The sequence below is a fragment of the Pelodiscus sinensis genome, chromosome 1 (assembly GCF_052426305.1).
Source record: "Pelodiscus sinensis isolate ZL-2025 chromosome 1, ASM5242630v1, whole genome shotgun sequence".
Lineage (NCBI taxonomy): Eukaryota > Metazoa > Chordata > Testudines > Trionychidae > Pelodiscus > Pelodiscus sinensis.
In genome coordinates, this window is record NC_143052.1 from 21,494,111 (window position 1) to 21,517,326 (window position 23,216).

Sequence of the window (23,216 nt, forward strand, 5' to 3'; positions counted from 1 at the left end):
TTGCCTTCCTCTGTAGCATGGGGCACAGATCACAGCTGGAGGATTCTCTGCATCTTGGGGTCTTTAAACTATTTGAAGGCTTCAATATCTGAGATATAGGTGAGAGGATTATTCCAGGAGTGAATGGGTGAGATTCTGTGGCCTGTGTTGTGCAGGAGGGTGGACTGGATGATCATAGTGGTCCCTTCTGACCTTAAAGTCTATGAGTCTATGATTGTGCTGTGTCCAGTGAAAGAGATCACAGCCTTCCATATAACGAGTTGGTGGAATTTTAATCTGGAGATTCTGGAAACTCTCCTGTAGTCTGTTCTGAGACTTGAGGCCTGATTCTCTGCTGCCCTGCTTCTTGTGCAGTTATCATTGCAAAAGGAATGTAAAACAATACCATTCTGACCTGGTAGCATTTTAAACTCATTTTGCACTCTGCAAAGATAACGACACATGGTACAAGGTAATGAAGAATCAGGCTTGTGGTTTGTATTTGCAAAAAGTAACAGGCTGTGGTGAACCTCTTTTGTAACTTAATTGCTACGCAACATCTTTTTTGTTTTTCAACATGCATTGATGCAACTTGTAGACAGGAGAGCAAAAAGATTATGAAAGGAGAAATAGGAAACTAAAGCATGAAAAATTAGGTGTACTCTGTACTCTGAGCACTGACTCTTGACTAGTTTTGTAAACTAGTATTTTATGCAATTGTTTATCGGAAATTACCTTCTGTATTTTTAATAAATCTCTGTGTTTGAGTGAATACAGATTAATGACTTCAAGTGACATGTTTTTCCTTGCTACTGTGGGGGCTGATGTGGTTTTGGTTCTTAATAAACTTTACATATTGTCTACTGAAATAATTATCTTCACTGCTCTCCCTAACAGCCTGTTTTTTTATCTTATTTGGTTTTTCCACAGAGGGCAAAGGGAAAAGGAGAAATGCTCTTCATGACTTCAAAAAGACAGGAGAGACTATGCTAATTAGGTCAGACCTATCACTAGTGAGAAAAACCAAGCTGTTAAACACTACAGAGCAATGTGCCAAGAGATGCAGCAGGAATAAAAGTTTTTCATTCCCTTGCAAGTAAGTTATTACATCTCTGATATTTTTGTTTCATTAGAAAAGTGACCCATATACTACACTTTAGCCAAGCACGTCACTTGCATTTACATCAGTGAGACTACCACTATGGATAGAGGGCAGTGTATAAACCAGGGATGGGCAATAATTTTTAATGGGGGAACCACTCCAAAAATTTGATAAGTGATGAAGGGCCATACTCTTCTCCGATATTAATGGAGGAGATATAGGGTCTGGGAAGGAGGTTGGGTATAGAAAGGAGCTAAAGATAGGGGATTGTGGTACAGGAGTGACATGGGGTCTGGGAGGAATTCTGGGAGGAAGTCTGGGTGAAGGAAGGCATGGTGGGACAGGGGATTGAGGTGGTGGAGGGGATACAGGGTCTGGGCAGGAGTATGGGTGCAGGAGAGGATGCTGATCTGGAGGATGGGTGTAGGTCCTGGGAGAATGTTGTGAGCTTGAGCAGGGATGCTGGAGGGGTGCAGAGTGTTTGGATTGTGATCTAGGATAGGAGGGGGTTGCAGCTGGGGGCAGAAGATTGGGGTGTAGGTATACAGGGTCTGGTTGGGGGTATGAATGCAGGAGTGGAGGGATTACAGAAGATTTGTGACCTGGGGTAGGGAGTGGGGATGTGGGAGGGGTTGTGGTGCCAGGTGCAGGTTCAGGCTGGGAAGCATTTACAATAGATGGTTCCCGGCCAGCTGCTTGAGTCATGTGAATATGTACATATCACGCACCCCGTAGGGACTCTCCATATGCTGTCTGCGCCTCATAGTTCAGGTTTCTAGTCAATGGGAGCTGCAACATTCTACTGGGGACTGGGACACCACATGAAGTGTCCCCCCTCCCGACCATGTAATGCACAGAAGTGAACATGGTCCCCGCAGCTGGCATCTCTGAGCGATGTGCAAGGGCATGGCAGCAGAGAGCCTACCTGAAGCTCCCACTGGGCCGCAGGATGGTGGTGTGATGGATCTGTTAGTTTGGCAAGCTGTATCTGTCCCATGGGCTATATTTTGTCCACTCCTGGTACAGACTAATGTTTGTGTTTTGACAGCTTTGATATTACACTTTGGGGTCAGAGATTTTCTGGTCTTCTCCAATCCTTAAACTGAAATTGAAGTAGTTATTTCTTTCTTTCTTTCTTTCTTTCTTTCTTTCTTTCTTTCTTTCTTTCTTTCTTTCTTTCTTTCTTTCTTTCTTTCTTTCTTTCTTTCTTTCTTTCTTATAAAATGGCTATTTTTATACATTACATCTGCAGTGATGCAGCACCACTTTAAGCCACATCCTTTGCATATTACTCCTGTTGATTTCAATGGGAATTCCACACATGGAACATGGTTGAATGGCTAAAGATCATTGTTATGTTCCTAGAATCTCTGATACAATGTGATCAAACATTTTTGGGCTGAATAATAATTACATAATGGAGACTGTGAGCTTTAGGCTATGTCTACATTGCAGAGCTTTTCTGGGATATCGGAGGTATCCTGGAAAAGCTATGCTGCATTCAAGGATGCGTCTGCTTTTTTGGAACAATTTCCGAAAAAGCGGACGTGTTCTGTCGGCATCCATGTATTCCTCATTGTATGAGGAATAAGGGATGTTCCGAAAAAGGAGGTTTTTCCAAAATTTGGCCCTGTGTAGACAGGCCAAATTTCGGAAAAGCCTCTTCCGAAAAAAAAGGGGAAAAATTTGCGGTTTGCAATTTGCATATTTTTTTTCTGATATTACACTGCAGTCTAAACATAGCCATAACTATCCCAAGGTGCCTGCTGGCACCACTCTTTTATATTTGGCTCCATTAGGTCTGATTCCCCAACTGCCTTGCCCCTTGTGTACACTTGTGAAAAAGGAGTACAAGGTGGATGTTAAGAATGGTAGGTAGCATACTGCACCCATCTGACTCACTTTTCATATGGTGTTAATGACTGTGGACTTAATCTCATTCCCACTGCAGTAATAGTTATAACTTGCATTGTCTTTACTGCTAGCTGACTCGGATCATACATAAGGTTCAAAACAGCATGGGATCATGCCTGGTAAGTTGAGGTGTAAGTGTACAGGAAAGGGCTCACAGTAAAATTACTTAGGTTTCATAATATAAACATTATTTCTGAACTCTGCCAGACTTTGAACAAAGCTAAATTCCTACATCTGCTCAGAGAAATTGCTTCAAGCTTTCACTAGTGGCTGCTCTGGCTGTTGTTTCATGAAAAGTAGGTTAATACATAGGAGTTATTTTAATCCATTATGAAAAATAATCTAGAATTGCTCATATTTTTTCATTTACTTTCTCATTTGTGAAGGATTGCCCCCCAGGACTGTGGCCATTGCATTTATTCAGGAGCAAACTCTTTCCTCTGTGCATAGCCTGAGTAAAAAGGCTGTATACTGCGGAGATATACAAGGACTTGGGCACAGTGGAAGGATCTCGAATCTAGTTGGCAGAGTGGCAATAATGTTCCACTATTGATTTTTACTTGCTTCATGAGTTAGAATGAATGACAAATCTGCCTCATCATGGATCCACAGGCACTATATCTGCTGCTTCCCTAGGCTGCTACCAAACTCCCATCCCACAGTGTCAGATTTCCATCATGTGCAGCTCCATGCACTATGGGAAGATGCACAGCTCTTGCCTAGGCTCCCAGAAAAAAGCCTTCTTAAACAACATTAAATGAACTGATTTCTTGTAACCAGACTCCTCTAATGGTATGTCTTAGTTTTGGCCGTAAGACAATTGTTATAACAAAAATTGGCACTAAACACTAACACAAAGGCAGGATAAGCCACATGGGGTGACAAGATTTCTTCCATGCCATTTTGCTTGTGTGTGACAATCAGAAAATGAAACTGATGGTAAATATAAGATGAAACTGACAAGTCAAGCTATGAGACTAATTTACTTTTGGTCCAGTGTCTGCCAATAATAAAAATAAAAATAATATAATTAATAATGATTTGGGGAAGTGTAATGATCCCATATATGTGGTCAAGACAAGATTGTTAGAAATCTTTTTGTGGAGAGAAAAAAGCTAGAGTGGAAGATATCCATGATGGAGCTGGAGGATGGACTCAAAGAAATGGTTGTAAATGATGCATTCAGTGTAGGGAAGAAGGAAATGAGAATAGATTTAGAGGTCAACAGGAGACAATGGTTTATATTTGTGAGAAAAGAGGAGACCAGATATGGCATCATTTGGAGAACTGGGCAGAAGAGAGGCTGAAGAAGGGGTAGAAGGATGAAGGTTTGCAATTTGGAGAGGTGGGAGATCAAAGAACAGGTAAAATGATTAGAGACAGGATGAGAAACTTTGTTGATAGTGATGGGGAAAAAGATGAAAGGGAGGGAGGTTGCAAATTATCATGTAATTTTTTTTCATTGTAAAAGGCAATAAAATCTTGCAAAGAGACAGAGGTGTGTGACATTAGGAAATGCGGGATTTTAGGAATGAGTCAAAGATTTTTAAAATGTCTATTAACAAGGCTGCAGAAATAGTGAGAATCAGTAAAACTGGAGAAATTGGGCTAATCTGGGAAGGAATAAAGCAGAATTGAAGGAGGAGTGGGCAGCCCTGTAGCGTAGGAAGTCTAGAGTTGGTCATGAGATACTCAGTAATGCTGCACCAGAGCAGAGTGGAGAAAGTAGATGATGGAGAAGAGAGTGGATGTGGTTAGAGGGACATACTTTGTGGTGTTGCAAGATGGGGCAAAGAAATCAAGACTGGAATGGAGTGAAACAACAGCAAACAACAGGGATGGGAGGAGAGGGAATTATCATAATTGCAATTATTAAAAATAATTTTCATGATTCCACTTTGAACTCCCATTTATCTCTAAGCAACATGGATGAAATGCTTGCATGCTTCATAGGGATGTAGTAAGTTTCGCTTAATCTTGGAGATCCAGGGGTAGAAGATTTCTTACAGATGCAAGGTATTGTCATTATTTTCTTGCTTATTCACTACATTCATCTCCAGTGTAAATCTACTGAATTTAAGTCAACTGAGTTGTATCTGATTACATGAGGAATGAATTTGGCCCATGTGGTTCAATACAGTATATCCCCCTCCTTATAACAAAAGGGAATGCCATATTTAGAAAAGAGCGTAACTGGGGCTTAATGTACTGCCTGACTTATTTTTTTAAAATAAGAGATGTTTTAATGACAAGTCAAATCTGAAATTAGTGCAAGCAATAAGCAACAAAACTGATATTTAATGCTACAACCACAACCACTTAATTTATTTGTTTTTTTTATGCATGTCAGTACAGTTGTGGTTTTGAATACCAATTTGGTCTGCTTCTATGCCTTTCCCAGTAAAAAATAGATCTATTGTCATAGTCTGCTCGCTGGTATGCCATCTATCATTGCTCTAACCATGTAGGATTCCTTTCCTCATTGAAATTTTCTCTTTCAGAGCCTTTGCTTTTGACAGAGCTACAAAACGATGCCATTGGTTCTCTTTCAACAGCATGACGAATGGAGTGAGGAAGAAGCAAGACCATGCGTTTGATCTATATGAAAAGAAAGGTAACTGATTTATTTTCCTAACACAGTGCTACAGAGAAGGGAGTCAGCAAATGACATTTATAACTGTTTCTTGCCTAAGGGAAGGATGGTTTGTGGAGCTGATCTGTTGTGCCTTAAAACTATGTTTACAAGATGCCCTTTATCTTTGCTGAGATACACAACACAGTGATGGATTGTACATATAAGAGCCTCAGTTGTGTGACCTTTGGTATTTGTGTACCAGATTATGTGCTGGTTTCTACTGCTGCTTACTTTACTACTTAAGGGTCTAATCTAATGAGTTCGTTGATGTCAGTGTGAGTTGAGAGTACTCACTTGTATTTTTGGTAAATGAAACATTTCATTTATTTTTCAGTAGCATTTTGAATAGAGTTTAGGATTAGATACAGGTTGGACTTCTCCGGTCCAACACCCGCAGGATCTGCCCCTCCACCCAGCTTGGCTCAGCTCCAGCCCTGCTGCTACAGGGCTTAGGCTTGGCACTGGTCCGCTTCTACCAGCTGGCTGGGGCTTTCTGGGAATGGAGCTCCCCTGCCGCTGCTGCCCTGCTTCTGTCCTGCCTGGTTGGGACTTTCCAGGGATGGGGCTCCGTCGGTGCCCTGCTTCTATCCCATCCACCTGGGGCTTTCCAGGGTTGGGCTCAGTAGCTGCCTTGCTGGGTCAGAACTCCATGAGTGCCCCACTGCTGTCGCAGCCGACTGGGCCTTCCTATGGTCAGGACTCCGTGGCTGCCCTGCTGTGCTGTGCCCAGTTGGGATCCCCCAAGACAGGGCTCATTAGTCCTGATGGTGGGGCTCCCTACTGCTGGACTCCCGACCAGCTTGCATTCCAAGGCGCTGGGGCTCTCTGGTCTAGCAACAGAGTCCCGGATTTAGGTGGCTCAACCTATATTTTGAAAAAAACCCACTTTTTTGGTGAAAAAGCTAAAAATTATGATATGACATTGTAATTTTTTAAAGCTTTTGCAGAAAAAGCTGCACAACTTTATTGAAAAACAAAACAAAAAAAGCTTTTCTGAAAAAAGGCTACTTTTGACACAAATCCTTTTTATTCATAAAATGTTGATCAGGTGTAATTTTCAACAAGACTTTCCTCTAGGATCTTATTTTCCCTCTGTTTTCTTCCAACAGACTACATTAGAAACTGTATTATTGGTAAAGGTGCAAACTACAAGGGAACAATGTCTGTTACAAAAAGTGGCATCCAGTGTCAGGCATGGAATTCTATGATACCCCATGAGCACAGGTAAGTGTAGTCTGAACATAAGAAAGGCAGACTCTGTTGGAACTCTGCTAATAGTCTAGACATTATGGAATACAAATGTGTATGATGAAGAGTAGCTTCTGTTTCATTTTTAATTTTACAAATGAGTAAAGGGCCTTTGACCCTCCTCCTCTTCCAGAATTTCAGGCATTTCACCCTGCAGTCTTTGACATGACTAGATTCAGAAATTTTAGGTATTTTCTAGTTGGGACTTTTTCAGTTAGCAACCTATATTTAAAATAAAGGATTTGGGGGACAGATGGTAGACCAGATTCTAAGTTCAGTTTTGCCATGGAGTAACTGAGTAACTCCACTGAATTCTGTAATCTATATATGACCTAATTAATATCTCAGCTCAAATAAAATATGATCTAATGCAGCAAGATTTCTTCTGCCAATGCCCCCAAGTTCATTATCTTTTATATATTCAAATTTTAATATCAAGATTACTTTTAAGAATCATAAATAACCCAAGGTAGGGTGATGGTGTATATTTCAGAAACAGCATTTGAGGGGTGGCTACTGAGTGCTTCTGGCTGCTGATGGGTAGTGCTGGATGTGTTTCTGGAGTTGGATAGAGACAACTCAAGTGTGTTTCTGGAGTTAGAGACAAGTGAGTGACTATTACTCAGTGGAGGATGCTGCTTCTGGAATGTACTGATTGGAAGCATGGAGAGTGATGATGATGAATGTAGGGTTTCTAATGTGCACCACACTTTGCTCTGAAGGAAAATGTTGATTAAAGCTGCGTCCAGCCAGCTGAGTGATATGGTCCAAGCTGTTGGCTCCACAACTGTTTTAAGCAGTGCTTTGTCTTGTAACTAAGGAGAGTGACAAATGATGGGAGGCGTACAGAGTATAGGGGCAAGGAGCTATATTAGAGCTGATCAGGAGGATTATAGAACAGTCCTCTTCCTTCCTTTCTTTTGATGACCCTAGCATCCAAATCCAACCAGTCCATCTAATCAATTAAGCTATTTCTTTTTAAAAATCGGGCTAATCACACTGCAGTCATAATACCAAACCTAGAAACCATCAAAATAATATATTTTTAAAGCCAGTGTATCATAGTTTTAGAACGATCTATAAAGGGATAGTTTCAAGGGTGGAAGATTTGGGAGATATTAGTTTATCAGTTTCACAACTGTCTATATAGTTTGGCTAATGTTACAAATCCTGTGGATTGTAAGCTTTGTCAACGCACCTTGAACCTGGGCTAGATATTTGAAATAACAATAAATAAATGAATGACTTCCCATTCATTTCCAGAAGATTATTGCTCCTCTATCCTTTTAAGTAAGGTTTAAGTTGGCCTTAAAGTATCATTATGTGCAGTTTGTAGAGGATTGGAGAGTACAAACTATTATTTTGAGAACTAGTCATAATAAATACATGTAGAATTGTTTTGGTTTATATCTTCTTTCAAGTTTAGGATTCTATCTATCTATCTGGAATGGTACAGTATCTGTAGGACTTAAATTCCTGGATTTAGGGACTGATCCTGCAAATAACTGATTGTCCTTACTTTGCAAAATCATTCTCAGATACTACTTTCTTAGGAGTCAGTAGTAGCAGGATAGAGGCTCTTGGTTTGCTGTAGGGGTAGTTGGTAAATATCTTTAGCAGTATTACTTTTACATTGTAGAAATGAAGTTAGATGGCCACTCATCTGAAAAGCATGCTGTGAAGCTGACTTTTTCCTGTCTTGCACAATATATTTTGTGTCCAAAGGTCACTTTAATAAACAAGATGGTTGCATACTACTTTTGTTTCTCAACATCAGAACATTTGATTTTATCATTGGAGGCTTGAGTGAGATGGGCTGGAAGTAAAAAGTGCAGTGTTTTGAATTTACTAACATGCAGGATGGGAGTTCTTAAGTCAGTTTTGTCACAACATCTAGTTACCACAAGGTGGCCTTTGGGGGTTGGGAGAGAATCCTATTTCCATAATCATGGAAAGCAATTAGCTTTACAAATTTTCCTCATAACTGGTACTTATTCCAGAATCTGGAAGGTTGTGCTCTGATGTTAAAATGATTATGCTACTGTTATTATTTTAGAGCCCTGTTGTGCTTAGAGACCCAACAAAACCATGGACCCCATTGTTCTAGACTCCATTGTTCTAGGTCAGGGGTGAGCAGTGATTTTTGATGGATGGCTACTCCAAGAATTTGGTAAGAGATCAAGGGCCACACTCTTCCATAATGGAGAAGACACAGGATCTGGGATGGAGGCTGTGTGTAGAAGGGAGCTTGGAGTAAGGGATTGAGATGTACAAGGGAGTGTGGGATCTGGGAGGGAGTTTGGGTGAAGGAGATTGTTGTCACCTGAGGAAGGAGACTGGGATAAAAGAGGGGGTGCAGGATCTGGGAGGGACTTGTGACCTGGGGCAGGAGTACAGGATGGTGTGCAGGGATTTGAATTGTGACCTGGAGTAAGAGATAGGGATGCAAAGTCTGGAAGGTGTTTGTGACCTGGAAGAGGCATCAAGGACGGGGGGTGCAGGGTCTGTCAGGAGCAGGGATGCAGGGGGTTTAAATTACATGGGTTAGAAGTACAGGAGGTGGGCAGGGAATTGGAGGAAGGAAGGGGCTGACATGTCAGAGGCAGGCTCTGGTCAGGCTCTCCCAGCAAGCAGCCCAGCTGGTTCCTCAGCCAGGGTACCTGCCTTCCATTCCCCTTCAGTAGTGGCAGGGGTGATGTGTAGCTGAGTCTGAATGCTGCGAGCTGGGAGGGGAATGGGTACTTCGCACGCTGCCTATCCTGCAAGCAGGTTTTACAGGAGGCAGAGGCAGCGTGCAAAGCCTCTCCCATTCTTCGCCCTGGACTTGCAATATTCAGAGAGTTGCTCTAAGCAGTGTGTGAGAGTGGGGCAGGCAGGAAGCCTGGCAAAGGCTCCCATGGGCTGTATCTGGTGGCTTGGTGGGTTGAGGTGGCCCATGGTCCTTATTTTGCCTGCCCCTATATAAATATAGAATAAGTGATATTTCTTGTTCTGAAGAGATTACACATTAAATAGACAAGGCAGACACAGTTTCCAAGGAATATAAGATAAATATGAATGGAGTGACGGCTTGCAAGCGTCTTGTTTGTTCCGCAATAACTTCATCAGTGGCTGAAATTGCTTCTTTAGTTGCTGCTGGCTTCAGTTTCTGGCTTGCACTCTGAAGATTTTTTCTTTCCTGAGCACACATGACTTGTCCTAGTGAATCGTTCTGTCTCTCAAGAGGGCTTGTCATGACTGGTTCTTATCTTTCTCTCTTTCTACCATGATGGTGCCTGCTAAAGCTATTTGTGTATATTGTTCTGCCATCATGAGTCTCTGCATAATGCTGCTCAGTACGAATAATTTCATAAATGATTTTGACCCAGACAGCATATCTAGGGCAATATGGATTGACTGTTGCCAGTCCTTTGCAGTGGTTATCATTTCTGAACTAACAGACTCTCTGATAGTAAAAAAATAAAATGAAATATTCTTAACCTGGAATGTCACATCATGTAACACATACATGAGATATAATTCTCCATCAGAAAAGTTTGCCTAGGGCTGCCTTTATCTTGCTTTTTACTGCAACACACAGCTTCACAAACCCTGCACAACACCTCAAGTGTAGATGTCAACGATGTTTTGTGAGAGTCATATGATGAGAATGCAGAAGAGAAAAAAAGAACAAATATGCAATAGGCAACGATAAAGTGAGGAAAATTACTCTCAGCAAAGAACAAGAACAGAAAAAGGAAAAACATCTCATTCAATAATGCTACATTATATTGATTGCAACCAGAATGTGTGTAATGGATATTTTCCACCTCAGTATGTCCCAAGACTTAATTAATCAAAGGGAGAGAAGGACAAAAAATACATTTTTGGTGGGGAGCAGTGGGGTGGGGAGCTATTTTGCCTTTTTTCCTTTTCTTCTATATTCATACCATGCAGTAAGCCTAGTAAGGCAGCAACTGTAAGCTGCTCTTGTACATCTTGTATGAATTGGATCAATTCTGCTATAGGAGTGCGACAACTGGGTAATTCGGTTTAAAGAATAAACTGCAAGGCTGTGTCTGGACTGGCAAATTTTTCCAGAAAATCAGCAGCTTTTCTGGAAAAACTTGCCAGCTGTCTACACTGGCCACTTGAATTGCTGGAAAAGCACTGACGATCTTATGTAAGATCATCAGTGCTTTTCTGGAAATACTATGCTGCTCCCGTTCGGGCAAAAGTCTTTTTCCAAAAGACTTTTGTGCAAAAGGGCCAGTGTAGACAGCACAGTACTGTTTTCCGCAAAAAAGCCCCGATCGCAAAAATGGCGATCGGGGCTTTTTTTACGGAAAACCGCATCTAGATTGGCCATGGATGCTTTTCCACAAAAAGTGCTTTTCCGTTAAAAGCATTTTCGGAAAATCATGCCAGTGTAGATGTAGCCACAGTGTATAGTTCTATATTAGCTATCTGTCCTTTTGATAGCCCTAGCACTACAGTAACCCCCAGCACAGACAAGCAGAGTGGCTATTAGCGCTGAAGATCTTACCCCAGTTTCAAGGAACAGTAAGCAGAGCAGTCTACACTGTGGCTACGTCTACATTGGCACCCTTTTCCGGAAATGCTTAAAACAGAACAGTTTTTCCGTTCTAAGTATTTCTGGAAAAGCGCGTCTACATTGGCAGGATGCTTTTCCGAAAAAGCACTTTTTCCAGAAAAGCGTCCGTGCCAATGTAGACGCGCTTTTCCTCAAAAAAGTTCCGATCGTCATTTTTGCGATCGGTGCTTTTTTGTGGAAAAGACTACTGTGCTATCTACACTGGCCCTTTTCCGGAACAGTTTTCCCAGAAAAGGACTTTTGCCCGAATGGGAGCAGCATAGTTTTTCCGGAATAACAATGATGATTTTACATTAGATCATCATTGCTTTTCCGGAAAAGCAAGAGGCCAGTGTAGACAGCTCGCAGCTTATTCTGGAAAAGCAGCTGGTTTTCCAGAATAAGTGGCCCAGTGTAGACATAGCCTGTGAGTTTCACCAGCCCAGCTACACCAATAGTTTTAATTAGGGCAAATCACTAGTGTTGACAAATCCTAAGATACAAACTTGTATATATTTTTACTTTACTTTACTTGGTCCTAAGGGCTCATCATAAAACACGGGAAATGTATATATTTTTACTTTACTGCAATCCTACATCCTAATGGCAATGATCCAAAATCCATTGATATCAATGGGAATCTTTCTACTGACTGCATTAGGTGTGGATCATATCTTATGCCTTTGTTTCTCTCCCTGTATAAAAGTTTTTACTCTGAGGATGTGCAGGAAAGCAGTTATATTAGGGGTTTTTTTTTTAAATGAATGAGTATAGTGGTGTGAAAAGTGCAAGACTGAGAATCATGGATATGGTCACTTATTCACAGAGCAGGAACACTTCCAATTCATGTTGCTGATTCATTGTGCTTTAATTCTGTTATCTCCATGTACACTCAGTCTTTGGCTTTAACATTTAGACTCCATGTCCACTCAGTCTTTGGCTCTCTAATAAGACTTCCACCAACTGTGACAATTAGTACTAATCAAAGGGTGTTTGGTGTTACTATATGGCGACACAGCCAACTATTTATATTTATATTACCAAAGACCTATCCTGACATTGCTCTTTACCAGCCCTAGGTATATATCAGTGACCTACAGGTGAAAGGATCTGGTTTGCATAGAATATTGTAAAATATCCTCTTTGTATTCAGGTAATCCCAGGGTAATGGTACATTTGCTAGGAACTTTCCAGTGATTTGATTCCAAAAATTATTCTTTGACTTTTCACAGAACCTCATTTTTTTTCACTGCAAATGGGAATAAAACAAGAATTCGAGCTGGGAAGCAGATTCTGGAAGCTTAAAAAATGGCTCAAATATCACTCCAGATTACAAAAGAACTGGAACCCAAACTCCAATTTTTTTCTAGGTTTAATCATTTCAGACAAATAGCACATCTTCTTCCTAATTTCTGAGTACCCTTTGTTATTGCCAATATACATCTCAGGACATGACCATCTCTGGTACATCACACTTAGTATTACAGTCGTAGTTGGATTTGTCCAGTGCCCCAATTCTCACTGATGGGGACCTTCAAACAAGGATGATCTACCTGAACTGAGAATACAAAATCTAAGGGAAATATCTGCTACCTGTACTCAGGTTGCATAGCACTTTATCATGCAAGTTGTCCCATTGGAATAGATCTAGAGATGTCTATATTTTTACTGAACACAATAGAAATTTAGTGGATTAAATTACTGTTAAATGACCTCATTTATGTGATGAATCTTCATTACATTACCTTAACTCTGTCTGTGGGGGAAGGGGAGGAAGGACACAAGAATTTGATACGTTTTAACTGTACATGAATATAGTAAGATTTACAATAAAGTTTGCATGCTCTTATACTGTAATGATTGTCATTTTAAAACTAGCTTTTTGCCTTCGAGCTATCGGGGTAAAGACCTTCAGGAAAACTACTGTCGGAATCCCCGAGGGGAAGAAGGAGGGCCTTGGTGTTTCACAAGCAATCCAGAGATACGCCATGAAGTCTGTGACATTCCTCTCTGTTCAGAAGGTAACATGACACAATTGATACCATAGAAAAGTCTCTTGTGCCCTGGAATCAAGTGTATAACTCTCATTAGCTATTAGTATTTACCTATGGGCTTTAAACAAAGAACAATCAATTCTTAGTAAGAATGACCTATTTAGCAAGTGGTGTTTGACTAATGATGTGCTTATCACACATATTAGATCCTATGAACAGCTCTCTAGTCCACTACAGATCAGCAAACAATCTCAGTTGTGTTACGTACATTATGGAAGCACCCACTGCAGATCTATAGTTAATGTTGAGTAGAGTTTTGCACTTTATATGTTATCTAAATAATGGATTAGAAGATGAATGGTAAAAGTTCATTTTTGTTTTACCTTCCAAATAATGCTCAATCTGTAAGGAACATTGGTCCATGTGATTGCTGTAGAGCATTCGGACAGGGTGCCTTCCATCAGCTGATATTTATAAATAAGAACATAAGAATAGTTATTAATGGTTTATCCTGTCATCTGACTGTGGCCTTTGACAGATACTTCAGAAGGAATTAACAAAACAAGGAAATTTCAAGTGATCCATTCCTAGTTTTCCAGTCCCAACTTCCAGTAGTTATAGTTTTAGGGACTCCCCCAGGTGTGGTGCTGCATTCCTGATTGTCTTGGCTAACAGTCTTTGATGAACCTATCCTTCATTAGCTTATCTAATTCTTTTTTAAATCTAGTTAACTTTTGGCCTTCACAACATCCTCTGGCAACAAATTCCACAGGCTGAATGTGCATTGTGTGAAGAAATACTTCCAGTAAACCTGTTGCCTATTAATTTCATTTGGTAGCTCCTAATTCTTGTGTTCTCTGAAAGGGTAAATAACATTTACCCATTCACTTTCCTCACACCATACATGATTTTCCTTAGAGTCCTCTATCATAGCCCCCATTGATTGTCTTTTTTCTGAGATGAACAGTCCCGATCTTTTTAATCTCTCCTCATAATGAATCTGTCCCATTCCTCTTATAGCAACTTACTGGTTTTGATTTTTATATAATTAAATCTTTTGGCACTTCACAAAATGTGATCAGTTATATTCAATATATTGATTCTAAGAGTTGGGATCAGCAGTTCTACAGTTCAGGACTATATTAATCGGACTGATTTATTTACCTCAACTCTAAGCCCTTCTACTCTGCTGGCATTTGAAGTAAGCTTTGCAGTATGCTTGGAAGGCTACGAGATCCAGTCTCTGGAAGACTAAGAACCAAAATTTACAGCCTGTCTCTGCTGCAGCTAGAATTAGAACTGCAGCTGAATGTGGGATGAAGGCCTTGACTGATGATTTGACTGAAGAATTCATTTTCTGACTGCCTAAATTATCATTTTCCATAGCTTGTTTCACACTAGAAAATTAGGTTCATCTAGCTAAATTACTCGGGGGAGTGGATTTTCCAGGGTGAGAGGTATACTTAAACTGACCTATTAATGTGGCTGCTGCCTCTTTGATAAGTGGATTACCTACACCAGTGGGAGTATCCCTCCTGTTTGAAGGAGGTAGAGTCTACATTGAAGCAGTGCAACAGGTCAGGGATAGACAAGTCCTAAGTGATTTTTATATTTAAACGTTTGTATACACCCACACACACTACACACACTCTTCAGGGCCTGGGGATATTTCAGTTGGGAGCAGGAATTGCTGATGATGGAGTCTGGTACATTCTTCGATACAATCTTGTTTATTTACAAGGAGTGTGTATTATCCTGCTCCTTTGAAGTAACCAAAGGCAATAGGACCACATGCTCAAGGTCCAACTGGTTACTGTATTGGGGATTGGGAGGAAATTTTTTCCTGGGTCAGACTGGTAGAGACTCTGGGATTATTTTGTCTTCCTTTGCAGCATGGAGTATAGGTCACTTGCATGTTTAAACTGGTGTAAAAGTGGATTCTCTGTAATATCACATCTTGAAATCATGATTTGAAGATTTCAGTAACTCAGCCAGAGGCTAGGGGTCTACTACAGCAGTGGATGGGTGAGGTTCTATGGCCTGCAATATGAAGAAGGTCAGAATAGATAATCATGATAGTCCCTTCAAAGCCTTAAAGTCTATGAATTATGAAGAGTGGTTTCTTAGCATACAGGCCCAGCAGTCTTTTGGACCAGCACTCCAATCCAGAACTTTTCTGAGTTTCTCTTAGGGTCTCTGTGTTTCGACAAGTTTTAGCTCTGTTTTCTTCAGGCTGTCTCAGTTGCTCCCTGGCTCTGTGTTATGTTCCTGCTTGCTCACCCACAGATTTACCCAAAACATCAACACAAACTTTCTATCCACACAATCCAAAACTCCTGGTTCAGGTCACATGACCCTTTTGCCTTAAGTGAGTGATTGTGATTAATTTATGCCAATACATGAGTGCATTCACACCTATTAATTTCAGTGAGATTTTAACTTTATCTATGACCAGGTTACATCACAGCTAGTATGTATAGATAGCTAGACAGACAGACACACAAGCAAGTTTCACTTATTTAATCAACAATAACATTGCTTGGTTGGTGTGCAGTTCATCAAAACTAAATCTAGATCTCCATTCAATACTCACAACTAATTTCTATAAAGGGCTCATAAAAGATGCTCGGTATATAAATGCCTCAAGCACTTTCATCGAGATGTATCCAAAAGTAATTTGAGCTAATTTGGCACCGAATCTAAATATTATGCGATACATTATTTTGAAATGCATTTCTTATACTTGTGTGAAAGCGATGATCAAGGAATTAATATTTTTATAATTCTCTGTGCAGGACAGCAGTTTATGACAGAAATTTCTTTCTACTACTTTTATGAGCTACTAACAGACTTATTTTTTTGTTTTCAGTTGAATGTATGACCTGCAATGGAGAAAGTTATAGAGGGCCAATGGATCACACTGAATCAGGCAAGGAATGCCAGCGCTGGGACCTTCAGAGACCACACAGGCACAAATTCAGACCAGAGAGGTAAAATACTTCTTACTGTTGTTTTTCTAAAATTACACATACTCTGATACTTGTTAGACCTAACCTCAGCTGGTTTAAATCAGCAAGCCTTCATAAAGTGCAATGCAGCTGTGTGAATTTACGTGGTCTGAGGAGAGATATATGTCTATATACTGAGAGCTAGTGTCTCACTTTAGAAAACATAGCATAACTAAATAAATAATATTAATTACCAATAACAGTAATTCTTTACACTTACCAAAGATATCAACACAAAATTAATAATTTACAATATATCTATTTACTTCAATAATGAATAGCTAGAGTCTATATAATTATCAGGCTTAGCTATCCAGTTTATGTTGTGTGAGGTGTTAAAAAAATCAGCACTGATTTTCAGCCTGGGAAAGCAATTGTACATGGTTACATTCAGAATTTTATGATCATAGATTTATGTTTGGACAATAGTTTGATGAGATGTAGATATAAAGCCAAAAAAGTGAGTCAGAAATAGCAATATAAATGCAGTCAAGAAAGATTTTATTCTAGTGGGTAAAATTACCAAAGTGCAGACGGCCATCTGCAACATTTACACTTCCTTCTGGAGAAGCTATGTGGGTGGATTTAGGCCACACATAAAGGCCTTTGATCCTTTATTGCATTAGGGTGGGAAAATCTTGCATGGTCTCATACTGAAAAAGGAGTATCTGAAAATTTTGATTTTAACTAAACCCATTAGTAAAATAATGCTAACCTACCTCACAATAAAGTTGTAAAGCTTAATTAATATTTGAAAATATCTGTGATCTTCTGAATGTGTCCATATAAACACCAAGTGCAAATAGTGAAATGTATTTACTTAGGCTTTAGAATAAAGCACTGGTAGTTTTAGGCTATGTCTACACTAATGCTTTGATATAATTTATGTGGCTCAGGAATGTGAATAAATCAAAACTACCAGGGAAAAAGAAGTCTGAGATCTGTTTTACACTATTGTTAAGTCAAAATAAGGCATTAAAATGTTGCTCCCATTGATGTAACTTGGTGAGGCCAAGCAGTATAGCATGGAAAGGCAAAAGCAGTTTATTTACTGCAGTGGCTGTATGCCAACGTAACATAGGTCAACCTAATTCTGTAGTATAGATTTGCCCTAAGGGGGACACCTTGGCATCACCATGGAAATTTTCTCATTGATTTCAGTGGAGCCAGGATTTCATTCTAGGGCTTTTTATCTGCACAGACACACTGCGGCACATTCATGGAATCCCATTGAGATTAAGATGGTTTGGGGCAGCAGTCCCTCTGTATGAAGCACAATGCAGGAATGTGGCTTATATCTATGTATGGCAGAGAAATACTGAGATGTGCTACTGCACTTTAAAGTCTCTGTCTTTTCAATACAACTCCCTAATTTGTATCACTGATATGAAAATGCCCTTTATACAGCAACTTGGTGTTGTTTCCTCTAGAGCAAAAATTTGGACTATTTTTGAATGGCTTTAGCTGCTACAAAACACTATTTAATTTTAAGTGTGACAAATCAGAAGGCCAATTAATCACTGGTGTAATTTACTTACATCAGGGATGTATTTTGGATGTAAATTTCAGTATGAAGAAATAAATAAGGATCATCCACCAGTATTAAAGAATAATGTTGGTCTGTCAGAAAAAATACGTAATATTCACATCTTCAGTTGCTAACTCTCTTCAGACAGCCCTATCTCTGACACTTGGAGGAGTGTCTTGTTGCTTTCCTAGGTTCCTATTGCCAATTTAGTGGATGATGGAAGAAAAAACCCCCAAGGCAACCAAATTTAACAAAAATCACTGAGCAGGTGTACCAGGGAATCTAAAAGATTTCAGTAACCCCGCAGATCCTGATCTGATCCAAGCAGGCAGCTTTGGCTCTGCCTGTGTGTTGCGGAAAAGAGACCTTGAAATCAAACCAACTGCTATAGGGACATTACATAATTCTCAGTGACAAAAATATGAGGTTGCATGAGCCAGATTGCAGCCCCATCATCCAGCTTATCCCTGCTAGTTCTGGCTCCCTGTGAGGGAAGGGACATTAAATGGTCTGCTGTAAGGAATAAAATAGCTACTGAGTAACTCCAAGGCTGTGTCTACACTGGCACAATCTTGCGCCAAAGGGGCCACTCTTGCACAAAAACTTGCTACCTGTCTACACTGTCCATGTGTTCTTGCGCAAGTAAACTGACATTCTACTGTATAAAATCAGGGCTTCTTGCGCAAGGACTAAGATGCTCCCACTCAGGAATAAGCCCTCTTGCACAACTGTTCTTCCTCAAGAGGCCAGTGTAGACAGGCAACATGAATTTCTTGCACAAGAAAGCACTATGGTTAAAATGACCATCAAAGCTTTCTTGCACAAGAGAGCGTCTACACTGGGGCTGTATCTACACTCGCACGATTTTGCGCAAATACTTTTAACGGAAGAGTTTTTCCATTAAAAATATTTGCGCAAGAGAGCGTCTATACTGGCATGTGCCTTTGTGCAAAAGATTTGCTTTTGCGCAAAAGCATCCATGCCAGTGTAGAAGCTCTCTTGTGCAAGAAAGCTCCGATGGTCATTTTAGCCATCGGGCTTTCTTGCGCAAGAAATTGATGTTACCTGTTTACACTGGCCTCTTGCGCAAGAACACTTGCACAAGAGGACTTATACCTGAGCGGGAGCATCAGAGTATTTGTGCAAGAAGCACTGATTTTATACATTACGTCAGTGTTCTTGCACAAATGCTCGTGTCCAGTGTAGACAGCCGTCAAGATATTGCGCAAAAGCATATGCTTTTGCGCAAAATCTTGCCAATGTAGACACAGCCTAGCATGGATGCGCTTACGCAAAAGCACATCGCTTGCACAAAAGCACATGCCAGTGTAGACACTCTCTTCTGGAAGAGTTTTTTGCACAAGAACTCTTCCTCAAAAGAGTTCTTGCGCAAGTAGCTGCCAGTGTAGACGTACCCAAGGGACATGGAAAGGAGCAAGCAGATCTGAGAACACTGTCTGCAAAATCTGTAACTGAACAGGACAACTTCTTTCTTGCCTACTCTCTCTGCACATGAGCAAATGAGGGCAATAAACTGGAGCTCTTATGGTTTCTAGAGGCAAAGGAAGTAAAAAAGGGCTAGCTTTTGTACACTAATACCCTCCTGCAACCCAAACCATTTGTAGTCCTTGCATCCCTAAGGATCCTGTAATGTTCTGGGTGTAATGCTGAGAATACAGTCAGTGGATTATGCTGGACGTTTTCCTGCTTTTCTGTCTATATAGCTTGATCCTGCAAAATGCTGAGCACTTTGACAATGATTAAATGCATAAGTGATTCAGTTGAAGTTAAGCCTGTGCCTAAGTGTCTTGCTGGATTGGGACCAGAGTGCTCAGAACCTTGCAGGATAGAACCCTTAGTGTACAGTTACCTGATGGCATTTAAGGGAAATGGTTCTGATGATCATAACCCAGCTGGTATCTTACCCTGTCCCCATCTCAGGAACTGATTGGTTGTGGGGATCAGGGAAAGGGCGTTGGCGATACCAGCGTCCTTTTAAACTTCACCCCCTCCCAGTTTAGAACTAAGTAATTGTCTTGAAGCAGTAATGATCATTGTGAAGCACAGCAGTTAGTACAATAAACTTCCGATAATACGGTACCTTTAGGACCCAGGGGGTGCCTGATTATCAGATATGCAGGACTATAGGAAGGGGGGCCTATGAGGTGTCTGGGGTGGAGTGAGGGGGATGTGCCTCTTGGCACTGCGGGACCAACCCATTAGCACCCCAGCTGCTCTGCCCCAGGCGTCCCCGAGTCAGCTGCTGTTGAAACTGACCAGCGGCTGACTCCGGGAAGCCCGCGGCAGAGCAGCTGGGGTGCTGCCGGGTTGGTCCCGTATCATCACCCCTCGGCACTGTGGAACAAACCCGGAAGCACCCCTGCACTCCAGCTGCTCTGCCCCAGGCATCCCCAAGTCAGCCGCTGCTGAAACTGACCAGCGGCTGACTCTGGGAAGCCCGGGACACAGCACGCTCTGCCGTGGGCTTCCCGGAGTCAGCCGCTGGTCAGTTTCAGCAGTGACTGACTTGAGGAAGTCTGGGGCAGAGCAGCTGGGGTGCTAACGGGTTGGTCCCGCAGCGCCGAGGTGCGACGCTATGGGACCAACCCAGCAGCACCCCAGCTGCTCTGCCCCCGGCTTCCCCGAGTCAGCCACTGGTCCGTTTCATCAGCAGCTGAATTGGGAAAGCCGGGGGCAGAACAGCTCCAATTGTCCGGCTGCCCAGAGCACTTCCGGGTTCCAGATGGTGCCGGACCATCGGGAGTGCTGGACCATTGGATGCCGGATCACTGGAGTTTTACTGTACTGATTAAGGGCTCTCATGCTGCCACAGCCCTTTCTGCTCCCCATTCATGAAGGCACAATGATAGTAAAGGTTGAACAGTCCTTTGACTGTCCACCTACCCCACCTTTCAAACCTTGCTGTAACAGAGGGAAGGTACCTTGTCCCAGGGAGGCAGGATTGAACTCCAAATGTACAAACAGACCTTGGGATGAGTGTAGGGTAGGTAGAAAACCCCAATCAGCACACTTTTTAAAAATCACACATTCCTCTGCCCATGAAAAGCACATCTGCTTGCAGTTCCAGAAGGTCTTGGGTTCATAGGTAGTTAACATTTTTGTCTTCTTTAATAAATTTTCACAGTTGTCCCCTGGGCAAGCCTAACTTTTTGTTCTCTTTTCCACATGTAGCAAAAAAATTGGCAAAAACAAAGCATTTTGCCTTTATTGATAATCAATACATTTTACTTATTATCCTCATCTCCCTCTCCCTCTCTCTCTCTTTATTTTTTATCCCCACATTTGTTTAATTGTATCTCTGTATTGATTTCTGGCTGCTAGTATAACCATTTAGATAAAGTAAGTCTCCTTATTATGTCCCCCCACTCATCTGATTAATAGTGGCAAGACAAATATGGAAACAATTAAAATAATGCAACAGTCTCAAACCATGACAAGATAAAAGGAAAGGGAAGTTTTAAATATGTTTTGCAATGCTGGAAATGAGGGCATGACCTAAAACAAGCTGTGTTACCAAAATGGAGCTATCATTAGTAACAAAGCAATTGAAAATAGCTTCCAGTTTGAACCCAGGGTTGTTGTACTAGAGAACCTGTTTTCTTAATGAGTCTGGCATGCCAGGCATTGCTTATATAATCCATACTTAATTGGGCTGTTTGGAAAAGAAATATCAGGCTGGTGTGTCTGTCGACCGATGGTCACACTCTATTGGAGTGAAGTAATTGGATGAGTTACCCCAGCTGGTATCCTACCATTGCTGAAAGTCCCCTTCCCCAAAGAGCTTTATTTTGCTCAGTGCTGCCTAGCTGGTTTCAGTCTCATTTCCCTCTATGACAATAGAGGGTAGTCCCCAGAATAAGGTCCCAAGCCAGCAGACACTATCCCAAAATAGTCTCTGCGGAATTGGTTCCTTACACATCTTGTGCACGACTGCAGTGTTGCCAGCCAGACGTGCTGAACGCATTTGTTGGTGTGGTTTATAGATATCCTGACAAAGGCTTTGATGATAATTACTGCCGCAATCCTGATGGCAAGCCGAGACCATGGTGCTACACTCTTGACCCTAACACCCCGTGGGAGTTCTGTGCAATTAAAACATGTGGTGAGTTAAAGCAAAATTTATTGCTTCCTTTTCCTTTCCCAAATCTGGACTAACATAGTCTGTTTTCAGTGGGTGGGGAATATAACTGTTTTTGTCCAGTTGTGTTTTTGCTTAGTTTTAAAATAAGAACATAACATATATACTGGGTTAAATCAAAGGTCCATCTAACCCAGTATCCAGTCTTCTGGCAGTGGCCAATGTCAAGTGCCCCAGAGGGAATGAACAGAACAGGTAATCATCAAGTGATCCATCCCCTGTCACCCATTCCCAGGTTCTAGCAAACACAGGTTATGGATACTATCCCTGTCCACCCTGGCTAATAGCCATTGATGGATCTGTCCTCCATGAACTTATCTAGTTCTTTTTCAGACCCTGTTTGAGCCTTGGCCTTCACAACAGCCTCTGTAAGGAGTTGTACAGGTTGACTGAGCAATGTATGGGGAAAAATACTTTCTTTAGTTGTTTTAAACCTCAAACCTTTTTTTTTTAGATGAGGCACCCATGCCTGAATGCAGTATTTAAGGAGTTGGTGTACCATGGGTTTATATAGAGGCATTATAGTATTTTATATTTTATTATATATCCTGTTCTGAATGATTCCAACATTCTGTTCATGTTTTTGACTATGACTGCACAGTGAGTTGATGTTTTCAGAGAATTATCCATAATTACCCCCAAGAAATCTTAGAAATGTAGAATCCATCATTATATATGTATATATATAGTTGGGATTATGTTTTCCAATGAGCATTATTTTGAATTTTGTTTCCCGGTCACCCAGTTTTGTGAGGTCCTTTTGAAACTCTTTGTAGTCTGCCTGGGACTTAACTATCTTGAGTAGTTTTGTATTGTCTGCAATTTTGGCATCTCACTGATTACCCCATTTTCCAGATAATTTATTAATATGTTGACTAGGATTGGTCCCAGAACAGCCCCTGGAGAAATACAACTAGTTATCTCTTTCCATTCTGAGAACTATTTGTATCCTTTATTTCTTATCTTTTAACCATTTGTTATTGCATTAGAGGACCTGTCCTCTTATCCCATGACAGCTTACTTTGCTTAAGTGTCTTTGGTAAGAAACCTTATCAAAGGCTTTCTGAATAGCTAAG

General features: G+C 41.0%; 1 protein-coding gene across 2 annotated transcripts in view; it reads left to right on the plus strand.

Moving 5' to 3' along the window:
• HGF (hepatocyte growth factor) overlaps positions 1-23,216 on the plus strand; it is a 73,388-nt gene that overhangs the window by 8,755 nt on the left and 41,417 nt on the right. The window contains exons 2-7 of one of the 2 annotated variants that reach the window (XM_075926385.2): positions 910-1,075; positions 5,497-5,609; positions 6,740-6,854; positions 13,330-13,472; positions 16,315-16,435; positions 21,986-22,104. In XM_075926385.2, coding sequence (XP_075782500.2) covers positions 910-1,075; positions 5,497-5,609; positions 6,740-6,854; positions 13,330-13,472; positions 16,315-16,435; positions 21,986-22,104 — 777 coding nt within the window. The remainder of the gene's footprint in view (positions 1-909; positions 1,076-5,496; positions 5,610-6,739; positions 6,855-13,329; positions 13,473-16,314; positions 16,436-21,985; positions 22,105-23,216) is intronic. The other variant, XM_075926398.2, reaches the window with a different exon arrangement.